Source organism: Puma concolor, chromosome A1 (genome assembly GCF_028749965.1).
Source record: "Puma concolor isolate L17-30 chromosome A1, mPumCon1.1.hap2, whole genome shotgun sequence".
In the NCBI taxonomy this organism is placed as follows: domain Eukaryota; kingdom Metazoa; phylum Chordata; class Mammalia; order Carnivora; family Felidae; genus Puma; species Puma concolor.
In genome coordinates, this window is record NC_141667.1 from 104,169,738 (window position 1) to 104,190,578 (window position 20,841).

General features: G+C 41.1%; 1 protein-coding gene across 1 annotated transcript in view; it reads right to left on the reverse strand.

Moving 5' to 3' along the window:
• Positions 1-20,841, reverse strand: part of MCCC2 (methylcrotonyl-CoA carboxylase subunit 2) — a 73,078-nt gene that overhangs the window by 13,953 nt on the left and 38,284 nt on the right. Inside the window, exons 7-13 of the mRNA XM_025924524.2 lie at positions 19,147-19,260; positions 12,172-12,236; positions 7,115-7,214; positions 6,908-7,003; positions 5,120-5,192; positions 1,452-1,528; positions 211-277 (exon numbers count right to left, since the gene is read on the reverse strand). Of these exons, the coding sequence (XP_025780309.2) occupies positions 211-277; positions 1,452-1,528; positions 5,120-5,192; positions 6,908-7,003; positions 7,115-7,214; positions 12,172-12,236; positions 19,147-19,260 (592 nt within the window). The remainder of the gene's footprint in view (positions 1-210; positions 278-1,451; positions 1,529-5,119; positions 5,193-6,907; positions 7,004-7,114; positions 7,215-12,171; positions 12,237-19,146; positions 19,261-20,841) is intronic.

Consider the following 20,841-nt stretch of genomic DNA (forward strand, 5'->3'; position numbering starts at 1 on the left):
AACTGAGAAACTGCTTTATCCAAATAGAGATAAACATCTCATTTTAGATTCATGAAGTGTTAACCCTTGAAGAAACTCTACAAAAGAGTATCCAGTTGAACTTTTTGCTATAATGGAAGTGCTCTATGTCTACACTGCCCAATATCTGAGTCCTACTGGACAGTTAATCTCTGGAATAATGCAACAAAACTGATTAAGCTATTTTCTTACCGGTAATGTTTTGAAGGAACAGCAGAGGAATACTCCTTTGGCAGCATAACTGGATGAAGTGAGCCCCCTATAAGCAAATGAGGTAATCTTTTTAAAGGGGGGTGAACAAATCTGTAGCCATCATGCATCCTACAAACACCATACCTGGGTCAGCAATAGGAAAGTGTACCCTGTGCTTGGCTAGTTTGACCTTACAGTAACAGTAACAATAATATTCCCGTGTGGACCCACGGCCAATGGGACATCGACTATGGTTTGTACTACATTTGTTTGCAGTCATGTGTGTGATCACTGGCTCACAGCTGTAGGGATGAAGTCAATCACTAACATTCTAAACAGCAAGTGAAACTCAAAAAACTAGAAGTGCTTGTCAGTGGGAATTCCTGAGCCTCACTATAATTCCTTAGTTTTCCACTTTAAAAGAAAACAGAGGGGCGCCTGGGTAGCTCAGTCAGTTAACTGCCCAACTCTTGATTTCAGCTCAGGTCATGATCTCATGGTTTGTGAGATGGGGCCCCCGGATGGGCTCTGTGCTGGGAGTGAGGGCCTGCTTGGGAATCTGTCTCTCTCTCTCTCTCTCTCTCTCTCTGCCACTCCCCCACTTGAGCTCTTTCTCTCTCTCTCTCAAAATGAATAAACATTAAGAAAAAAAACTTTTAGTAAAAATTAAAACAATATAAGCACTTTTAAAACAAGTATTCCTGGGGCGCCTGGGTGGCGCAGTCGGTTAAGCGTCCGACTTCAGCCAGGTCACGATCTCGCGGTCCGTGAGTTCAAGCCCCGCGTCGGGCTCTGGGCTGATGGCTGGGAGCCTGGAGCCTGTTTCCGATTCTGTGTCTCCCTCTCTCTCTGCCCCTCCCCCGTTCATGCTCTGTCTGTCTCTGTCCCAAAAATAAATAAACGTTAAAAAAATAAATAAATAAATAAAACAAGTATTCCTACAGCCTGAGGATACATACATGTGATCCACAGCACTTACAGTTCAAGCGTCGTGTCAAAACTTCCCTGAAACATTTCATTGTTTAAATAATGCTCTAGATAAAACATGTTAATGTAAACCCCCATATAAACGGTTTCAAACACTAACATACACACACACACGCTCACATGCACATACAGTGTTCTGCCTACTAAGGCATCTGGTTAAATATTTTAAAGTTTTCATGCAATAAACTTTCATTCATTACTTGACCTTCAAAGTTTAAAACAGAAAATCCTGAAACATGTTTAACAGTACTTGCCTTTTTTGCAGATTCAGAAAAGAGAACTCCGTTATTTCCAATGATACCTATAGGGTATCCAAATATTCTAGCAAATCCTCAAAAGAAAATTGAAAAAAGATTTATGTATTCCACAGGATTTTTAATTCACAGCTAACAGACATAGTTACACATTCTTTAATTTCAAATCAAAGTTTAAAACGTGGGGATTCTGTCTAGGGTACAGAACAGCTCGTGTCACAATTTCTTCTTTCTAAAGTACTGGAGAATCTGGGTTCTTTGCTTCCTTGAAAGGAGTGTGTTACCTGTAAAGTTATCACTTTGTCTGACTGGTTGGTTTGGTTCGATGATGGGGTAGGGTGTTGCCCATTCATTTGTGTAACACATGTCCGAGTGCCTACTAAGTACCAGACAGAGGACATTCTGAAATGGAACAAATCACAAGCGGAGAGCCATTTAAAGGCCCATGTTCAGAGCTATCTGTCATTCTCAGGTGACTGGCTTGCCTGAAAGTGCCTGTGGCAATGACAGGCCCTTGAGGTAAAGGGTATAAACTCAGCAAAGGCCAACTTTCTTTCTTTCTTTCTTTCTTTTTTAATATAATTTATTGTTAAATTGGCTTACATGTAACACCCAGGCCAACTTGCTTTCAAAAGCGGGAGCACAGTAGAGGCCGGTGGTCACACAATGAACCACTGCACTTTCATTTTCTCTAAAAGCTTCCTTTATTCCTCACCACCAGTCCCACTACCGCTGCAAACACCCACTCTCCATACACATAGACACAAAGGAAGAAGAAAAAGAGGGAAAACGATTAGTATGTGAGGGAGACACCTGAGGGGATTTCAGGAGGCTTTGTAAACCTGAAAAACTACAGAGATCTTCCCAAGAGTGAATTGCAACAAGCCTAACGGGGACTCTAAATAGGTATCAAACACTTGGAACCCAAGAGTCAACAAACAGTGCTTGTTGACAAAGCACTCTCCCAAAGTGCCTGGGGACCCCGCTCTGTCTTCAAGCTCAAGACACACCGGCTGCCAGCTGAGACGCTCGGCGGCATGTGGTGTGCGACACAAAGTGGTGTGTGACACAAAGCAGGTGCTCGAAAAATTGTTGAGGGAAAATTAATGGATAAGAGAGAGTGTCAACCTGCTGATATGCCAGAACACTGAATTTTTAAAAACTTGTTTTTGTTCTTTACTCTGGCGTTGTCTTGGTTTTCTTAATCTTTCAGTCCTAAAATCCCAGCCAAAAGCCTATGCTGCATTTCTTAAGTGGCAATGCCACTTACAGAGACAGTGCGAAGGGGTGACCTTCTCCAAAGGTCTAGCAATCCGCTTCCACTTTTGTGCCCCACCCCCACAAAACCAGCTGGGAACCTGCACATCTCTTGGCAGTGTGGTGCTGCTCCTAAGGTATACTGCCCTGTGTGAGCTATTTAGACTTTCAACCCATCCTGAGCCTGGCTTGGGATCTCCAAGCCCATGGGCACATGCCCCACTATACCAGGGACACAGAGGAAGTGCCTTCACCAACTTCCTTCGGGCCAAACAGGAAAGCAAAATGTCCAAGAAACTACTAGGGCATACCTAGGCAGGTGCAGAGGCAGGAAGAAACTCTTAAGAGCTGCCAGGGATACCTGATCCTCAGAAAAATCTGTTCTTCCTCCCCCCAGTACTTCCTCCTGTCACCAACCTCCATTCATTCCCCTCTTCTCCTTCTCACTTCTCACTTCCCCTTCCCCTTCTCCAATCTTATCTGAATTCAAGACAGAGGAATTACATATATCCTAAGTATTCTAGGGGACAAAGGTACCACAGGTCTTTGAGCAAGTAAGGGGCAAACTGGTAAAAACAGATGACAAGGACAGCCCATCCATCTTTGGAAAAGAAGCAGAAACAGCTCTGACTTGTTTCAAACCGCTGCACAGTGAGCGTTACATCCGGAACTATTTGGCCACAAATCCTGTCTATATATCAAACAAAAGTCTCTTAATCACTTAAACACCTCAATACAAAAACATAAATTCCACTCCCAGTGTGAACGCTTTTATTGCTCATAAATCACACCAGGAGAAAGTGTTGTGATTTATCCTTAAGCCTCCACGTAGATTTGCAATTTGGATTTTTTAGTTATTTTTTTTTTCGCTCTGATATGTTGCCTTCAGATTACTTACTACATTTTCTAGCTTTCATAAGACCAAATAAAATTCAGAGAATTCGTTTTGCCATTCGTCCAAGATAGATTATTATGGGTCTAGCATCTATGTTTCAAACACTTTTCTTCCAGAGCCTGCAAACTTAACACTTTAGATGAATGAATGAACTTTTATAAATAGACTTATTTGTTTTTTCAGACGTGGTTTTCTGTCCTGTATTCTCGGTCTAGTGTTTACATGATTCGATGTTAGACCCACACAGAGGCTATGAGAAGGTCCTTCTAGGAAGGACATTATATAAAACCTCCCAGTTGAATTAGAGACTAAAGAACCAAGGAAACAGTGCTGAAAATTTCAAAACAATTACAAATTATCCAAACAAGGGAAACCTGGGTGGCTCAGTTGGTTAAGTGTCCGACTTCAGCTCAGGTCATTATCTTGTGGTCTGTGAGTTTGAGCCCCACATCAGGCTCTGTGCAGACAGTTCAGACCCCGGAGCCTGCTTCGGATTCTGTGTCTCCCACTCTCTCTGCCCCTCCCCAACTCACACTCTGTCTCTCTCACTCTCAAAAATGAATAAATGTTAAAAAAAAATTTTAATTAAAAAAAAAAACCCAAATTATCCAAACAAAAAGAACTACAAATGCTCCCACTAATTTTACTGCGGTAACGGGTCTTTACACGGTGAATTCCACCAAGTCACAGACAAGGTCCTGCACCACAGCATCCAGCCATCATCATACTAAACCCTCTGGATCTACGAAGCTGTTCAGCTCCAAGTCATCTTCACAAAATAACTCCTTTTGAATACAGGCCCACATACTTGTCCTGCTCTAAATAACAAAGCTCACACCAAGTGCATCAACACCTGGAGATAAAACATCACTTATTTTCAAAGTAATAGAAAAAGTTCAGGGGCACCTGGCTGACTCAGTACAGCATGTGACTCTTGATCTCGGGATAGTGAGTTCAAGCCCCATGATGGGTGTACAGAGTGCTTAAAAATAAAATCTTTAAGGAGACGCCTGGGTGGCTCAGTCAGTTTAGCATCTGACTTCGGCTCAGGTCATGATCTCATAGTTCGGTTCGGGAGTTCGAGCCCAATACTGGGCTATGAGCTGACAGCTCAGAGCCTGGAGCTGCTTCAGATTCTATGTCTCCCTCTCTCTCTGCGCCTCCCCCACTCACTACTCTGTCTATTTCTCTCAAAAAAAAAAAAAATAAACATTAAAAAAATTTTTCGGGGCGCCTGGGTGGCGCAGTCGGTTAAGCGTCTGACTTCAGCCAGGTCACGATCTCGCGGTCCGTGAGTTCGAGCCCCGCGTCAGGCTCTGGGCTGATGGCTCAGAGCCTGGAGCCTGTTTCCGTTTCTGTGTCTCCCTCTCTCTCTGCCCCTCCCCCGTTCATGCTCTGTCTCTCTCTGTCCCAAAAATAAATAAACGTTGAAAAAAAAAAAAAAATTAAAAAAAAAAATTTTAATAAAATCTTTAAAAAAAAAAATGTTCATATTTTCAATTCTTTGCCTTTATACCTGTAACTAATGTGTCTCCATATAAGGCTTTGAACTCATTGAATCTGCTTCCATCCACGATTCTAGCAATGACCTAAGAAGAAAAATAACAGTGTCCCTGAGATATTATACTACAAAAGAATTTTTTGCATTAACGTTAGTCATAAGGAAAACAAATTCATGCTTAAGTTGTTACTTTCACAGAATTTCACCCTACACAGCAAGTCTTCTCACTAGAATTTCACTTTAGATGCATGGTTGATACCCTGAAGTCATTCTGGGCCCTGGTTTTATACTACGTGGTCAGAGCAACAGCACCATGTTACAAAGCAGAGAAGCAGAGAGACTGTAAGGGCTGCACGCTGGACTCAGAGCTCCAGGAGCTGCTCAAAAGTATCAGCTGAGGGTCAGGGATTCAACCACAAAGCACGGGATAGGCTCAGAGTCAGGAGACTTAGCCTCCAACCTAAGGGATCAATAGGACTTGCATGTCCTGGAGGGAGTCTCAGTTCTCACCTCTGCAAAGGTGGGACAAGGTTGTGAGGATGCGATGAACCTAAGCAAATAGTGCTGAGAGGAAGACCCAGCCCTGATTCCTGGCTCTATAGCTGAGAAACCAGAGTCACAGCCTGGCTACCTCAAGTCCCCTGAGCCTCACTTTTCTCATCCGGTTTAAAGAAAAACAAAAAGATAAGGGGAGCCCTCTTACACCACTGGTGGGAATGCAAACTGGTGCAGGCACTCTGGAGAACAGCATGGAGGTTCCTCAAAAAAATTAAAAGTAAAACCACCCTATGACCAAGCAATTGTACTACTAAGGTATTTATCCAAAGGATACAAAAATACTGATTTGAGGGGCACAGGCACCCCGATGTTGACAGCAATATTATCAACAATAGATAAGATATGGAGAGAGCCCAAATGTTCATCAACTGCTAAATGGATATAGTCAAGGGGAAAACTAAGGCACAGAATCTGATAGTAAGATAATTTCCTAATTTGAAAAAAAAGATAATTCCCTAATTTAAAAAATATTCTGTCAGATAGCAAACAAAATAAAAGACTACATGCTATATGCAAGCACTAAAAATTGTCAATCTAGACCAAAGAAGACCATGTCGACAATCTGTAACCATAGCAACAGCTTCAACTGTAATCAAAAGTCTAATCTCTGCTAATGTCATGTTGATTTAAAACGGTACGTTTTTGGGGCGCCTGGGTGGCGCAGTCGGTTAAGCATCCGACTTCAGCCAGGTCATGATCTCGCGGTCCGTGAGTTCGAGCCCCGCATCAGGCTCTGGGCTGATGGCTCGGAGCCTGGAGCCGGTTTCCGATTCTGTGTCTCCCTCTCTCTCTGCCCCTCCCCCGTTCATGCTCTGTCTCTCTCTGTCCCAAAAATAAATAAACGTTGAAAAAAAAAAATTTAAAAAAAAAACAAAAAAAAAACGGTACTTTTTTTCCTTTCAACAACTTACTGACATTGCATCCACTTCCCAAAATCAGAACACTAAAAAGAAACAGCTGAAAATTATGAAGTTACCTACATCATTCCTAAGTTCCACAGGAATAATGAGTCCTATTTTTGAACAAAGCAAGTTTCATCATTGTGCAATGAAAACTTCCCAACCATTAAGAGGATTTTAATCCCCCTCTCTCTTCTAGTAAGAGATCTTTCCCTTCTATGTCACTCCCTACTGAGATCTACAGTAGGCTCTAAGGCACCAACCTATCTAAACAGATTGCAGCCCTACAAATTGATATAATGAGATTGACAGCATGGTTTATAGCTCACAGTTCCACTCCACACACCTCTCGGATATCAAAGTTCCTCTTAAGGTTAGTGCCAACTATTCCATACAATTCATCAGCAGGAAACAAAGGATCTTCAGAAGGCTCAATGGAAACCTGCAGAAATATAAAACAACCACATCAACCTGTTAAAAGACATTATTCAGGGTAACATAAGTCAAAATGCTTTTCAATAAAATAAAAAACAGAAGAACATAACCAACTCACATCCAATTTCTTCTGATAATTTAGATTCCTCACAATCTTCCTAGTTATGTGAAGGGCATGAGTATCATCCAAAGCATAGTAGTCGGATACTCCAGACTTTCTACAGAGCAAAGCACACTAAAATAATCAGAACAGGGAAAAGGAAAAGAAGTATCTTAAACCCCAAATATCTTCTCTCACTTAAGGATAGCATCATTTCACTTCCAAAATACTTCAATACATGTCATCTAATTTGATTCTCACAATGGCCGTGGCAGAAAGGTATTATCCTTATTTCACAAACAGGAAAAACTGAGGTATACTTAAATTAAGTACCTTGCCCTAGGACCAGCAGTAGCTGTATAAGAATCCACACCTTCTATTTCTTAATCTTGACCTTCTTCTACTAGACCAGAGAGCCTTGCTGATGAGGACTTCTATTTAATCCTCCTCCCATGCATCTCAAACAAAGCTGTATATGATTAAAGTTCAACAACCACAGATGGCATAATGTAGTCCATAACAACAAACTGTTTGTCACTAACTAACTAAGCTCCTAACAAAGATGCCAACTATGGTCTCTCATTTCAGAGAGACAGCTGAGGAGCACCTTACAAAGTTACACCCTAAGAGTAAGCTGCTATAGGTAACATACAAAGGCTTGAAGACCCTGTCCCTTGGCTCAATGGTAAAACTGGGTATTGATAATAGAAATGTGATAAGGGCCACTGAAGTTCCCATTCAATTTCAAGTTCGGTGTGAATGATGCATGGGCTTGCTCTATTAGTTTTATTCTGATTAGATGGCTTGTTATCTCACAGGTAGATATACTATGACTCTGTAATATAATATTAAAAATAACTGTAGGGGCACCTAGCTGGCTCAGTCAGTGGAGCATGTGACTCTTGATCTGGGGGTATTAAGTTCAAGCCTCACGTTGAATGGAGAGATTAATTAAAAATAAAATCTTTTAAAAAAAAAATAAATAAGGGGTGCCTGGGTAGCTCAGTCAGTTAAGTGTCCAACTTTTGATTTTGGCTCAGGTCACAATCTCACCTCTACCCTACTCTACCCTGGCAGTGCAGAGCCTGCTTGGTATTCTCTCTCCCTCTCTATGCGCCCCTCCCCTGCTCTCTTCCAAAATAAATACATAAACTTAAAAAAAATTTTTTAAACTAAAATGATGATAAACACAGACAAAAATATGTACCTGAAAAAAATAAAATTTTTCTTCATTTTATGAGTAAGGACTAATCTGCTGCAACTAAATTGTGATAATTGTGATGTCCTGTCTAGGGAAAAATGCCAAACCCTTGATAGATATTTCTTAGAAATGGGTTCTCACGGTGGTTTCAGGGCTCTCTACCTCTGGACTGGGTGTTTCTAAATGAGCATAGAGACCGTGTTTAGTCCTACAGCCCCACACACGCTGCAAATACTAGACCCTTCAGTTTTTTTAACTTAATATGACATTTTACAACTAACCATATCTTTTAAGTGCTTCATACATAATGCCAGCTATAATTGCTGACTTCTAGCTGCACTGTAATAATTCAGTAAGCAAACAGCAGCAGAAGGAACTACTTCCAAATCAGTAAATATTTAAAATAAAATGCTTTCTTTTCAAAACTGCCTAGTATTCATGAAAACAGCAGGAAAGGGAAACCTTTGATGAGACACTATATTATGAAAGTCTTTATGTCAAATTAACTCCTCAGGATGACTAATCAAAGAGGTTTAAATATGGATTTACAAAGAGGCACCTGGGTGGCTCAGTCGGTTAAGCATCTGACTTTGGCTCAGGTCATGATCTCGTGGTTTGTGGGTTCGAGCCCTCCATCGGGCTCTGTGCTGACAGCTCAGAGCCTGGAGCCTGCTTCGGATTCTGTGTCTCCTCTCTCTCTGCCCCTCCCCCCACTTGTGCTCTGTTTCTCTCTCAAAAACAAATAAACATTAAAAAATTTTTTTAAATATATGTATTTACAAAGAGAAAACCCAAAGCAATCTATTACACTGTTAAAAAAAACAAAAACCAAGCCATCACCGCTTAATCATTGTCTCATGATTTTAAACAGGTTATTATTAATAATAATAGCTAGTAGCAATAGGGTGCTTAGCAGGCATAAGGCACTGCTAGGAGGTGGGAACTATTATTATCTTCATTTACACATGAAGACATGAGGCTCAGGGAAGTACGTAGTTGGTCTAGTCACAACAGTAGTAAGTAAGGCAAAGAGAAGATGAATTCTGGAACCTACAGCCCAACTTGGCATACTGCTACAGTGTTTATGGGCACCAGATAACTTTTTTTAAATCAAAAAAATTTTTACACTACTGCTCGTCCAATGATATCTTCATTTCCTTCTCCCGTTAAGCAACCACAAACAGTGGCAGTCCACCTTGTATTCCACCCACCTGTTCCACTGGCGTGCTCCTCCCTCCCGGCTGCCTGCCATGGCCTCCCTCCCTCCTCCTCCCACACCAACGTCTGCCTGCAACGGCCCATGCTATCGATCGGAGAGGACCACAGCAAGTCCGCTTACACGCATGTGCTCACCGTAAAGAAACGAGTGCTCTGTTCCACGCATGCAGAACACACAACTTAGGTGTCCTAAGCACAACACCCCTCCCTTAACCACTCCTCCTATTGCCTCTAGTTGGAAAGCTGGAAGCAAGCTAGCATATTCATTTTGTAATTGCTTTTTAGCTCTTTGGTTTCTCTTATCTACGTAATGAAATTATTAATCCTGAGGGGAAAGACCAGGCCTGAAATTTTTCTGTGTTACTCACAACACTGAGTGCCATCAATCTAACCACAGTAAGCTCTCAGTGAGAAGGGAATGAAGGAAAAACTGAGGCAAATGTAGCTCCTTTCCCCAACTTTTCTTAAGGCGCAGTGCTGCTATTGACAGGAAAGTAGAAATGCTGTACCTGTCTTCTTTCTCCTACCTACTAGACTGCTCCCGTAGCCTCCTGCCTCTCTGGATTTGAGGTCTGGCAGCACAAAGAGGGATTCATGCACCTGCCAAGCCAGGGAGCTTGATGACGAGGTCTACCTGCAATTTATACCTGGCTTCTTTAGGGTATGGTCCTGGGCCCTCTTCTTTATCTACACCCATCTTGGGGTGAGCTAGCTCAACTAGTCCCATGGGTTTAAATTCTACTTCTATGTTGACAACTCCCAATTAAAGATCTCCAGCGCTGATCTGCGGAGCAGACTCTTATCAATTAACTGCCTGCGCAGCCAGCATCCCTACTTGGATGTCTCAAGCGCCTCTAACTTACCCAGTCCAAGAGGAATACCCGATCCCCCTGCCCCATCCTCAGATCTCCTCCTCCTCCTCCCATCTTTCCTGTCTCAGGAATGAAACCATGTCAAGTTATCACCTATGTTACCCCACTTTCCTACACCCCTTATATGACATCCATCAGCAAGTCCCTCAGTTCTGTCTCAAGGAAGCTTGAACCTGGTCACTCCCCCTACATGCATGACCACCATAGCCACCAGCATCTCTCACCTATACTACTGATAAACCCCCCCGAATTGGTCCCTCAGGTAGACTCATGCCAAATCCCTAAATGTTCTCTGTTTTACAGCCAGGGGGAGTTTTTCTGATGAAATATTTCATAATAGCATATCTCTCCTTAAAACTCCTTAAAGTTCTCTTTTAAAAAAAGTCCAAATTCTTTAATGACAGGTTATTATATACAACAACAAAAATAGTGGCAGTTAACATTTACAGGTACTTACTTAAGGTACTATTTCAAGCAATTTATATGTATCATCTCAATCCTCACAAAACTCTAGGAGGTAGACAGTCTTCTTAGCCCTGAACTCTAACCCGAAATGACTAGACCAGTGACATGATGGAGCCAGCTCACAACTGACTCACAAGAGCCAAATGTGTGCACCTCTTCCTGATTCCACACTCAGTGGTGTCCTCTCAGGACCTTGCAATCAGCCTCGGTGGGATAATTTACACCAGGGGCATTGGCAGGTGCCACAAAGTAGGGCTTTTGCGCCCCCCCCCCCCCCCCGAGAACCAGCTGTTATGCACTTACTGCTGTTGAGAGTTTAGATAAGCTACCTCATGGTAGATGGCTGCCTCAGCATCTACTTCGTTTGACTGAGTGGTCTGCAGGAACCTTAAACTCACTCCAGCACGCTCATGCGAGCACATGCTCTGGACAGCAACCACAGAGCACAAGCACGTGTAAGTCCTGATATGACTCCCCCAGCGACCCTCGTGATCAACAGTCTCCCTGCCTCCCAGCTCCTTCCTGCATGCCTTATGTGCTCCTTAAAGAAGACCCATATGGAACTGAACGAAACTCCCATCTTTGGGTTTGAATGGACTAAACTAGCCCTAGACTGGGAACCCCAAAGTGCTCCAACATGGACCCTAAGAAAAACATGTGCTCAGGTTCTGCCTCTGTCTGCACTCTGCCAACAGCTCCCAGCGTGGTCCCTCGAGGCATGCCGTGTACTTCTTCCAGGTTCTGTGAGTAATACACTTGTCCATTTCAATTTCTCTCGTGGTCTGTTGTTGAATCACAGCTCACCATCCAGCACATTGTGCTCCACTTAACAAATATTAATTTCACAAAGTCTTAATGCCTACACAGCACTGGGTTAGATCCACCTCCTATATGCCCTTCCTATACTTCTTTGTGGACCTTATCACATGTACACATTTATATCATTTTTTGGCAATTACTTATCACCCACCTCCCTAAGATGTTAATAAGCTCTCTGAGGTCAAAGACAATGTCTACCTTATTATCTTGAATACCTGTAACAGTGTCTGGCACATAACCAGTGCTTGATGGATGTTTGTTAAAGAAATGAGAAACCTGTCTCTCCAGTCTTTCTAGGCTACAACGGAAAAGCTGATGTTCTAGCTTAGAAATGCAGCTCTACAGTTCAAAGAACTGAACCCTAAAACAGCAGCTCAAGAACCAATGGACTGTGGTCAGATCTGGCAAGTTTAACTCTTAGAAAAAATAATTAAACTTTCTCTTAAACGGACAAACAGGCAACAGTGAATCCTGGAAAGAAACAACGGCCTCTGTTTCACCTGCAGTGCAGATCGGCACCTCCAAGATCCTCAGCTGAGACCTCTTCTCCAGTCGCGGCTTTAACCTACAGCAGCAATAAAAGACAGGGGTGAGTTTTGCCCACTGGAGAAATACGAATGCTTACCTACCATGCAAGTCTTCTAACCTGACTATGGCTAACACTCTTTCTTCCACAGAGCTAATATTCTGTTTTCTTATTCCACCCACCTAGCAAACCTGCATAAAATGGTCTCTAGTCTACAGATGAAAAATCTGAACCCAGAGTCACCAGAAAATTTCCTCACAGCCCCTGAGCAAGTGACAGAACCTGAGTTGAATCGAAGTATTTCTGGCCTGAGAAAGCCCACTCTCCTTCTCCTTCTCCTATGCATGTCAAAGCATTTGTGTCTGTGCATATGCTGTTCCCACTACCTGGGCTCCCTGCTCTCTGTCACATACCTGAGGAATCCCCCTTCATTCTTTAGACCCCAGCTGCTCTATGTGGATTCTCCTGACCTGCCCAGGCCTCTTCATCATTAAGGAGTCTCCACAGCAATTAAAAGAACAATGCTTGTTCATCTGTGGTCCAAGAATACTCCACATACACCTCCAACAGGGCACCTATCAGATCGTATGTCAATAATCTGCACATGTCTCTATTGTCTTCTCTATACTGTGAGTTCCTTGATAACAGGAACTGTGATGTATTTGTCTTTGAATGCTCAATAAATTTATGAATTAATGCCATTTTTGGCTATCCTGAAAAATTCCAGTAACTATCACAAACTCTTCAATACCAAAGGTACAATACCTTTAAGATGGCGAAAAAAAAAATCTCTAAGATTACTAAGATTCAGCAGAATATGACCAAAAAGAAAGAAACTCAAGTAATAAATTACAAATGACTTAATTACAGCCTGAGAAATTCTAACAGAAAAAAAAAAAAAAAGAAAAATTATTTAGTGCTAAACGCCAACCTGATCCCTTAGGAATTGCTTATTGATTCCTACCTGTTTGGGTTGACTGGTTTCTTTTTCTTCAAATAGAAACATGTTTTTATTAGAATAATGAATATTTATCTAAACTGCAACGTAGCAAGGACTTACTCCCTACCTCAGAAGCTCTGTCTTGGCTTAGTCAGTTAAGCATCCGACTCTTGGTATTGGCTCAGGTCATGATCTCACAGTTTGTGGGATCGGGCCCTGTGTCAGGATCTGCAATGATAGCATGGGATTCTCTCTCTTCCTCTCTCTCTGCCTCACCCAGCTCATGCTCCCACACTATCTCTCTCTCAAAATAAATAAATAAACATTAAAAAAAAAAAAAAAGCTCTGTCTTAAATAAAATATTATTGCACACGGAAAAGTAACTAAAATTTTCACCTCCAATTATTCCACCCACAGGACTAAATTCTTGGTTCTCTTCTTCCCAAAATATTCATTGTAAAATAGCATTCAGCCCAGACAATAACTAATTATAAGAGGTGTCTGGATATTTAAAGTTGCAAAAAAGGAATAAACAACCATTATGTTCTATTTACTTATTTCCAGGGTTCTGACTAATATCAACTGATAAAATAAGGATTCGTCATTGGTTAATATTTACTGAACACCCACCCACAACATGTCGGATACTGTGACAGGTGCAAAGATGATAAAAATCAAAAAGAGCTCAATCTACTAAACATTAAGTTCAGAAGACCGAAGAACAAAAAGATCCTTCAAAAATTGGTCTTATTATTATGCATTTTTCCAGCCACTTTAAGTGACTAAAAGCTATAGCAACGCAACCCCACATCATGCACAAAATCTTTTTCAATTTTCAATAAAACAAGTGTCAAAATTTAGAACCCTGAAGCGGATGAGGCTGCTGCTTTTTTTTTTTTTTTTTTAACCCGTAACCATGTCTTTCAGTGGGAGACTACAGGACAGAGTCGAGTTGTCTAAGAGAACTGCTGACTTTGGCTGCCTCATTACTCCTGGCTGAGGCACAGGGTAAATCTGAACCCACCGACTGGAGGACACTGCAACTGCACATTAGAAAAAGCTTTCTCTTGAAAACAGCTAGTGTTCTTCCAGTATTCTCATGCTGCCTACAGTCCCAAAAAGGTGTCAGTCCCATCTTTACTCATTCTTTAAGGAAAAACACATACGAACTACTGAAAGTATATACCCTTCACTAGACAAAGGTAAATTTTGAATGAATTCTCTCCTCTCATTACCCAACGATAGGTATCATATATAACTAGAAAAATATTAAAGAATAATTGATATCAGAAGCCTTTTGAATAATGCCTTCAGGCTTTTATTACGTATAAAATGGCAGCTCTTCAGGCTTATCTGATCCTCAATAAAATTTATTAAAAATGAACACAACCATTTGGAAAATACACGTTTTTCACATTAAAGCAAGCATAAGCTGTTTTCAACATACTTTTTAAAATAAATTTGTGTTACTATTCCAAAACCAAAGATGATTTTTTTGACAGAATTTTAAAGCAATAAACTTACTCTCTGAGATAGAATTCACATACCACAAAATTCACACCTGAAGAATAAAATTCAGTGTTTTTTAGTGTCTTCACAAGAACGTGGAACCATCAACACCACCTAATTCTAGAAGTTTCATCACTCCCTAATGAAAGCCCATAGTCATTACAGACACTCCCCATTCTACCCTCTTCTTGGTCTCTGGCAACGACTAATCTATTTTCTGTCTCTACATATTTGCTTATTCTAAATATTTCATAGAAGCAGAACTACACAAAGCTTTTCCTTTTGTGTCTGACATAATGCTTTCATGGTTTATGTTGTAGCATGTGTCAGAACTTACTCCTTTTTATGGCTGAATAATATTCCATCATATGGATATCACAGTTCTAGAATATCCTTGACATTCTTCCTCTTACCTAATAACATTCTTAGATTTCATTTAAATAATGGGACATTTTTCTAAGATGTAGTAATCACCTGTGTCTTCACCTACCCTCCCTTTATCCCTCTGAAGTCTGCGACCAGACTGTGACACAAGCACAGCAGAGTGAAGACAGCATTACTGAACAACACTGGAATGGAGCTGAGCAAAGAGGGAATGGGGAAGAGTCTAGGATTACGTAATCCACTCCTCAGTCCTGCATCACAGGCAAGTGACCGGTAATGGTGTGCAGGAGCCCCCTCGCCGAAGGGCCCTGTGCTTTAGGGCTTAATGCTCAGTAGTTACCTATTGAACTTCTAATTTTATTTATTTATTTTTGATAGAGAGAGAGAGATACAGATATTTATTTTTGAGAGAGAGAGAGAGAGAATATGCACATGAGTAGGAGAGGGAAGAGGAAGAGAGAATCTTAAGTAGGCCCCATGACAGTGAGATCATGACATCACCTGAAATCAAGATTCAGACGCTTAACCAACTGAGCCACCCAGGTGCCCCAGATTTTCTAATTTTATCTTTGAATTTGTGTTCTGTAAATGAACAGTGATGGGGCTTATGTGCTGGGGTTCAGAACTCTTGCCTGGTCTGCCTCCCCCCACCTCGGTGGAAAGGGTTCTTGGCTCCCTGCTTTCCTGCCAACTGATGCCTGGGCACTGGGCTCTGCCCTATCTGCTCTTCCCTGCCCCCGCAAAGCAACTGCTACACCTGCCCCCAGTGGGGGCCTGGTATGGGCACAGGGAGGATCAGGAGTCAGGCATGCACCCCCTGGCATCTCAGGGTGGAGCACAGCAGCACCGGCACGATCCTGGGCTGGCAGTGCTGATGTGTATTCTCTAGCAGATGACTCAGTGGAGGTGGGAGCTAGCGGACAGCCTTTTGCCTCTGCCCATCTGGATACCAAGCACATCCTAGAGCAGAGGCTGTATACCCTTGGAGGTCATATGTCCATCAGGAGTTGAATGGTGGGCCACTGGAAGCATGAGTGCCAGGGAAAGGGTGTATTCCATGTTGGAGAGAACATGTCCTTAAATAGCAAATAAAAAACACCGTGACAGGCAAAGGTACGACAGAAGGAAAATGTTTTATATTTTAGTACCTTTAACAGTATTTTTTTCTTCCTTTTTGAACAAGGGGTCCTGTATCTTCATTTTGCACTGAGGTCTGCAAATTATATAGCTGGCCCTACAAGTGATTCATAAAGATTGCTAGTATTAGAAATTTAGAGCACCTCTCATAGCTATTCTACATTGTTCCTTTTTATAAAAACTTAACCTTTTTTTTTTTTTTAATTTTTTTTTCAACGTTTATTTATTTTTGGGACAGAGAGAGACAGAGCATGAACGGGGGAGGGTCAGAGAGAGAGGGAGACACAGAATCGGAAACAGGCTCCAGGCTCTGAGCCATCAGCCCAGAGCCCGACGCGGGGCTCGAACTCACGGACCGCGAGATCGTGACCTGGCTGAAGTCGGACGCTTAACCAACTGCACCTCCCAGGCGCCCCAAAACTTAACCTTTTTGAAAAGTAATATTTTCACAAGGCTCAGAGAGCTAAAGATCTCAAAATGTTTATGTGCAGAAAAAAAAAAGTCAAAAGTGTCTCTCCCACCCCGTTCCATCTCCTCTGCATTTAAACTATGTTTACTGTATCTTTTCTAGAGTTTCTATATGCATACACATTATATGCATATACATGCATTATATATATGCATAAATGTATAATTTCCCCATTTTACAAAAAGTGGACATATGTGCAAGCACCTTGCTATTTTTTTTCACCTAACAATTTATCGGCTTGTTATTGACCCTGAGTCAAACAGCACTGCAACTTATGTAAAAGAAAAAATAAGTAAGGCACCGGGTGGCTCGGTCAGTTATATCTCTGACTCCTGATTTGGGCTCAGGTCATGATATCACGGTTTGTGAGTTTGAGCCGCTTGTCAGGCTCCACGCTGACAATACGGAGCCTGTATGGGATTCTCTCTCTCTCCCTAGATCTCTCTGGCCCTTCCCCACTCTCTCTCTCTCTAAAAAAAAGTGTGCTCAAGAAATTCATGTTGACTGAACTGACTCAAAAAAAAAAAAAGAAAAAGAAAAAAGAAGTAAAAGTTTATTTCTTCAGCCATTCAACAAATGATCCTGTGCCAATTGTGTATCCACATACAAAACAAGATCAGACTCCTTCCTTAAATCCTACCCACATGAACTCAAAATGGATTACAAACCTAAAAGAGCTAACACTATAAAACTGAGAAGAAACTGAAGTATTAAATCTCCATGATCTTGCAATATAGGCAAAGCCGTCACATATATGACACCAAGAGCACAAGCAAAAAGAGAAAAGCAATACATAAAGTGGACTTGATCAAAATTAAAACTGTGCATGCTTCAAAGGAAGATACCATTAAGAAAGTGAAGACAATCCATAGAGAGGAAATATGTGCAAATCACATATGTGAAAAGAGACTTGTATACCGAACATATAAAGAATTCTTACAACTCAATAAAGACAACCCAATTTTACAAATGCGCAAAGGATCTTGGAGCACCTGGGTCGCTCAGCTGGTTAAGCGTCCAAATGTTGATTTCAGCTCAGGTCATGATCTCACGGTTCATGAGTTCAAGCCCCACTTTGGACTCTGCGCTGACAGGGCAGAGCCTGCTTGGATTCTCTCTCTGCCCCTCCCCCACGTGCATGTTCTCTCTCTCAAAATAAACTTAAAAAAAATAATAAAAGAATGGGCAAAGGATCTGAATAGACATTTCTCCAAAGAAGATACACAAATGACCAGCAAGTACATGAATAATGTTCAATGTCATTAACCATTAGAGAAATGCAAATCAAAACCTCAATGAGGTACCATCCACTAGGATGGCTATCATCAAACACATACACAATAACAACTGTTGGCAAGGAAATGTAAAAATCAGAACCCTCACACACTGTTGCCAAGCATATAAAATATGCCCTGGACAGGTTGGTATTTCCTCAAAATGTTAACCTCAGAGTTACCATGTGACCTAGCAACTGTACTCACAGGTATATAACCACTATAAAGGGAAACATATCCATACAAAAACCTGGATGTGGGGGCGCCCGTGTGGCTCAGTCAGTTAAGTGTCTGACTCTTGATTTCAGCTCAGGTCATAATCTCACAGTTCGTGGGCTGGAGCCCTGTGTCGGGCTCCATGCTGACGGCACACAGCCTGCTCAGGATTCTCTCTGTCCCTCTCTGCCCCTCCTCTGCTCATATGTGTGTATGTGCGCGCTCGCTCTCTCTCTCAAAATAAGTAAATAAACTTAAAAGAAGCTGGATGTGAATGTGCATGGCAGCATTATTCATAATACGCAAAAACTGGAAACAACCCACATGACTATCAGCTGATAAATGGATAAACAAAATGCAGCCTATCCATACAATGAAATATTATTCAGCAATAAAAAGAAATGATTTCTCAAAAAATTAAACACAAAATTATCACATGCTCCGGCAATCCCACTTCTGAGCATATACCCAAAAGAAATGAAAGCATGAAACTCAAATATATTTGTATACTCATGTTCACAGTAGCATTATTCACAACACCCTCAAGTGGAAGCAACCCAAAAGCCCAGTGATGGATGACTGAATAAACAAAATGGTATATACATGCAATGGACTATTACTCAGCCTTAAAAAGGAAGTTCTGACATATGCAACAACATAGTGAATCTTGAGGACCTTATCCTAAGTAAAATATGCCAATCACAAAAGGATACATACTGTATGACTGTACTTGTACAAGGTACCTACAGCAGTCAAAGTCATAGAAAAAGTAGAATTGGAGTAGCCAGGGACAGTGGAGGTTGGGGAGAATGGGGAGTTAGTGTTTAATGCGTACAGATTTTCAGTTAGAGCAGATGAGATACTGCTGGAGGTGGATGGGGGTGATGGTTGCACAACAAAGTGAATACACTTAATGCCACAAAACTGTGTCTTTAAAAATGGTTTGAATGGTAAAATTCATATTATGTATATTTTACTTCAATCAATCAATCAACCAATCAATCAAAACTATGTTCTTACCAATGGGGGTCCTCCCAAGAAAATGGTGCCCTGCTTGCGTACGATGATGTTTTCATCAGCCATTGCAGGCACATAAGCACCACCTGCCGTACAGGAGCCCATGACCACTGCTATCTGCAATGCAAGCAGACAAGAAACCCCTGAGGTAAGGCTCAAAGAGTTAATTATAGTCTCTGGATCTACAGTTCCATAAACGTTGTAGTACCAGGAGATATTACTAGCTGGTCCCTATAGTTCTTTTTAAAAATGGTCCTCCGAATGTTTGGAATAGTTTTGTAACTACTTCTATCAAAGCATTCTGAAGGGCTTAGATCACGTTTTTTACAAAACTTATGGACAGTCTCCCTGTGAGAGAGAAGACTGGCCATTTAGACCATTAGCCTGATCGACTTAATTGAGAGGAGAAACTCCACAAGCCACCCAAACATTAGCAAAACTGTGTTGAAACTAATAATAAGTCTTCTCAACAACTACCACTTACCTCACTGAAATAGTGAAATAATTCTCTGAGTGTTAATATTGTGTGTAACAATGAATATGGTATGTTCTAAATATAAAACTAATGTTAGCATCAAAGTTGAAAATCTTGCTCAAAAGAAAGTCAATTGTGTAGAACCTGGGTGATGTGTACCTGAGTATTCGCAGTATTATTTTCTCTACTTTTATGGGTATTTAAAATTTTCAATAATAAAGCTTTAGGGGCGCCTGGGTGGCGCAGTCGGTTGAGCGTCCGACTTCAGCCAGGTCACGATCTCGCGGTCTGTGAGTTCGAGCCCCGCGTCGGGCTCTGGGCTGATGGCTCAGAGCCTGGAGCCTGTTTCCGATTCTGTGTCTCCCTCTCTCTCTGCCCCTCCCCCGTTCATGCTCTGTCTCTCTCTGTCCCAAAAATAAATAAACGTTGAAAAAAAAAAAAAATTAAAAAAAAAAATAAAAAAAAATAATAAAGCTTTAAAAACAACTCTTACTTACAGATTAATAAGACACAAAGAATAATAAATATGGGTTTGGCTGATTATGTCTAAGTAGGCATAAATAATATCAGAGAAAATTTTTAAAAGTATGTAATGGCTATTTTCTTAAATTACCATATGAAAGCAGTTTTTGCTACTAATTCCAATATTCATTCTATCAGTTTTCTTACAGTCATACAAATACCCATTTTGAAATGAAAATGCTACACTAGTATCAATCCAAAGATGCAAGACAGCACGAGTTAACATTTTTCCATCTAAATGGCAGTCACAAAAAGTATTTTTCCCTATTTCATGTATGTTATTAAAAATGGCTGCAAAATTGCACTGCCAACATATTACAAGTATTTATCACGCATTGTGTTTGCTTATCAATCAGAAGTTTATTTTCGAAGTATCTATGGCTAGAAAAGTTCTTGAACAAGGAAAGAAGCACCGGAAACATTCACTGTGACAGTGTTCATGAAAACGAAGATAGCAAATAACCAACACATCCATCGACACAGCATTTTGAACCAATACACCAACTGTTAATGAGTTCTTTAAAAATCTGAGGGAAAAAAACAAATGATCTTAACACTTCATAAATCCATATGGAGGGTACATGAGTGTTCCATTCTGTTACTGTACTATTCTCTGTTCTTTCCGCATTTTTGAAATATTTTATGGGCTTTTTTTTAAGGTTCTATCAGGAGTAAAGGACACAATTTCACCTTATCAGCCT